The following is a 1691-nucleotide window of genomic DNA, read 5'->3' as shown; positions in this document are numbered from 1 at the left end:
GCAGAGATATTGTTATGATACAGATCACTGTAGAATATTTTTTTTTAAAAAAACGTGCTTTTATGTTATTTGATAATATATTTGATAATATTTTGATAAGTTCTATAGTTATGGATCGTTAGCATCCCTTAGTTATGCTGCTATAGGTTTAGACTGCTGAGGGACATTTCCTGATACACTGAGCTTCTCTCTCTCTCTCTCTCTCTTTATCCCTCTATCTTAAACACCTCATTGGAGTTAAATGTACAATTTGCATTTAGTAGATTATGCACTGTGTTAACATTATTTATCACCCAATTATGCAGAAAAGTGTTTTGTTTGTGTGTTGTATATACGCGTTGTTCCACAAAAATAGTTTTGTAGGGAAACTACGTTGACGTTGCAGCAAAACTCGAAAGCGGAGACCAATCCAATATGGCGGCGACGCTGGGTCACCATATATATCGTATATACATCATATATACGATGTCTATGTGTGTCACTCTCCAGGCGTCTATGTATGTTTTTGTAGTTAGCTGCACTGCTAGCCGCAGTTCCAAGTCACGCGAGGTCTTACAAATGTCACGCGATAGTCACCACTTCAATCCCGAAAGATGGCGGCGGCTCCTTCAGACGAGGCCAGCCTACAGTCTCGCATCAGTAAGTCACCGTTTTTATGACAACCCCAGATTAAGTTTTGAAGTGAAACGACAGCTCAAAAGTTGCTCAGACATAATCATGTAGGAATCAGCGTTAAATCTCCTGCTGTTAATAACTTATTTATCAACAGGAACGGATTTCCAAGGGTCAGAAATGTCTTGAAATTTTAACAATCTGCTGAACGTTGTGTTGCTGTTTTCTGCTCATAGTATAGACTCATGGTAGTCTATGATTCTGCTGTAACTTGGAGCTTCTTGGTCGCTGGTGATAGTCTGAGATTTGTGGTAAATTCACTGGTGATAATCTGAGATTTGTGGTAAATTCACTGGTGACGTATAAACGTCAAATCAAATGAAATTGAATGCTAATAAAAACAAAGAGCTTCATTGAGGACCATGTCAGACCAGCTCAGCAAAAGCGAACCTAACCCCTGGATCCTTGTGTCACTCTTTTTCTTTCCTCTTCTTCTTCTTCTTCTTCTTCTTTTTTTATTTTTATTTTTTTTATTTATTTTTTTTAATCTTTGAACGCATATATTTTAAAGCTTGCCCTCTTCATTAAACCAAAAGGTTGATTGTCTGCGTAATGCATATATTACAGATAGCGGATATAACAAGCATGACAGTTTTGGAGCATTTAACTTCTCATGTCAGCAAAATACTGTCAGCTGCTTATAGAGCATTTTAGTGTAACATGTTTTTCTTGCACACAGATAAGGCCACCAATCCTCTAAACAAGGAGACTGACTGGGACAGTATCAAGGGATTTTGTGATCAACTGGACAATGAACAAGATGGGTGAGATGAGATAGTAAACTATGATGATATATAAGTCACATAATTTCATATTGAAATGGAGAGACTGCTGTTTTAATTCAGTCATCTTGCTTCCATGTAACCAAATAGTTTGCGCTTTTTCTTTACTTGTTTAATCCCGCTTTTACACCCATTTGCTGAAACTGTGAATTGTTTGTGATTTTTTTTTAGGCCTCAGCTTGCAACCAGACTTCTTGCACACAAAGTCCAGTCTCCTCAGGAGTGGGAGGCAATGCA

At 37.7% G+C, this 1691-nt stretch overlaps 1 protein-coding gene across 1 annotated transcript in view; it reads left to right on the top strand.

The window, feature by feature from the left end:
* Window positions 1–581: 581 nt before the first annotated feature.
* The window catches only part of LOC306774643 (ADP-ribosylation factor-binding protein GGA1-like), an 11693-nt gene continuing 10583 nt past the window's right edge, over window positions 582–1691 (top strand). The window contains exons 1-3 of the mRNA XM_079264783.1: window positions 582–639; window positions 1352–1436; window positions 1626–1691. The exon at window positions 1626–1691 is cut by the window's right edge and continues 10 nt beyond it. Of these exons, the coding sequence (XP_079120909.1) occupies window positions 594–639; window positions 1352–1436; window positions 1626–1691 (197 nt within the window). The 5' untranslated portion in view covers window positions 582–593. The remainder of the gene's footprint in view (window positions 640–1351; window positions 1437–1625) is intronic.

The sequence above is a fragment of the Telmatherina bonti genome (genome assembly GCF_933228915.1).
Source record: "Telmatherina bonti genome assembly, chromosome: 3".
NCBI classification, from domain to species: Eukaryota; Metazoa; Chordata; class Actinopteri; order Atheriniformes; family Telmatherinidae; genus Telmatherina; species Telmatherina bonti.
Note: the sequence above shows the minus strand (reverse complement) of the source record. Positions and strands in the feature narration are given on the sequence as shown.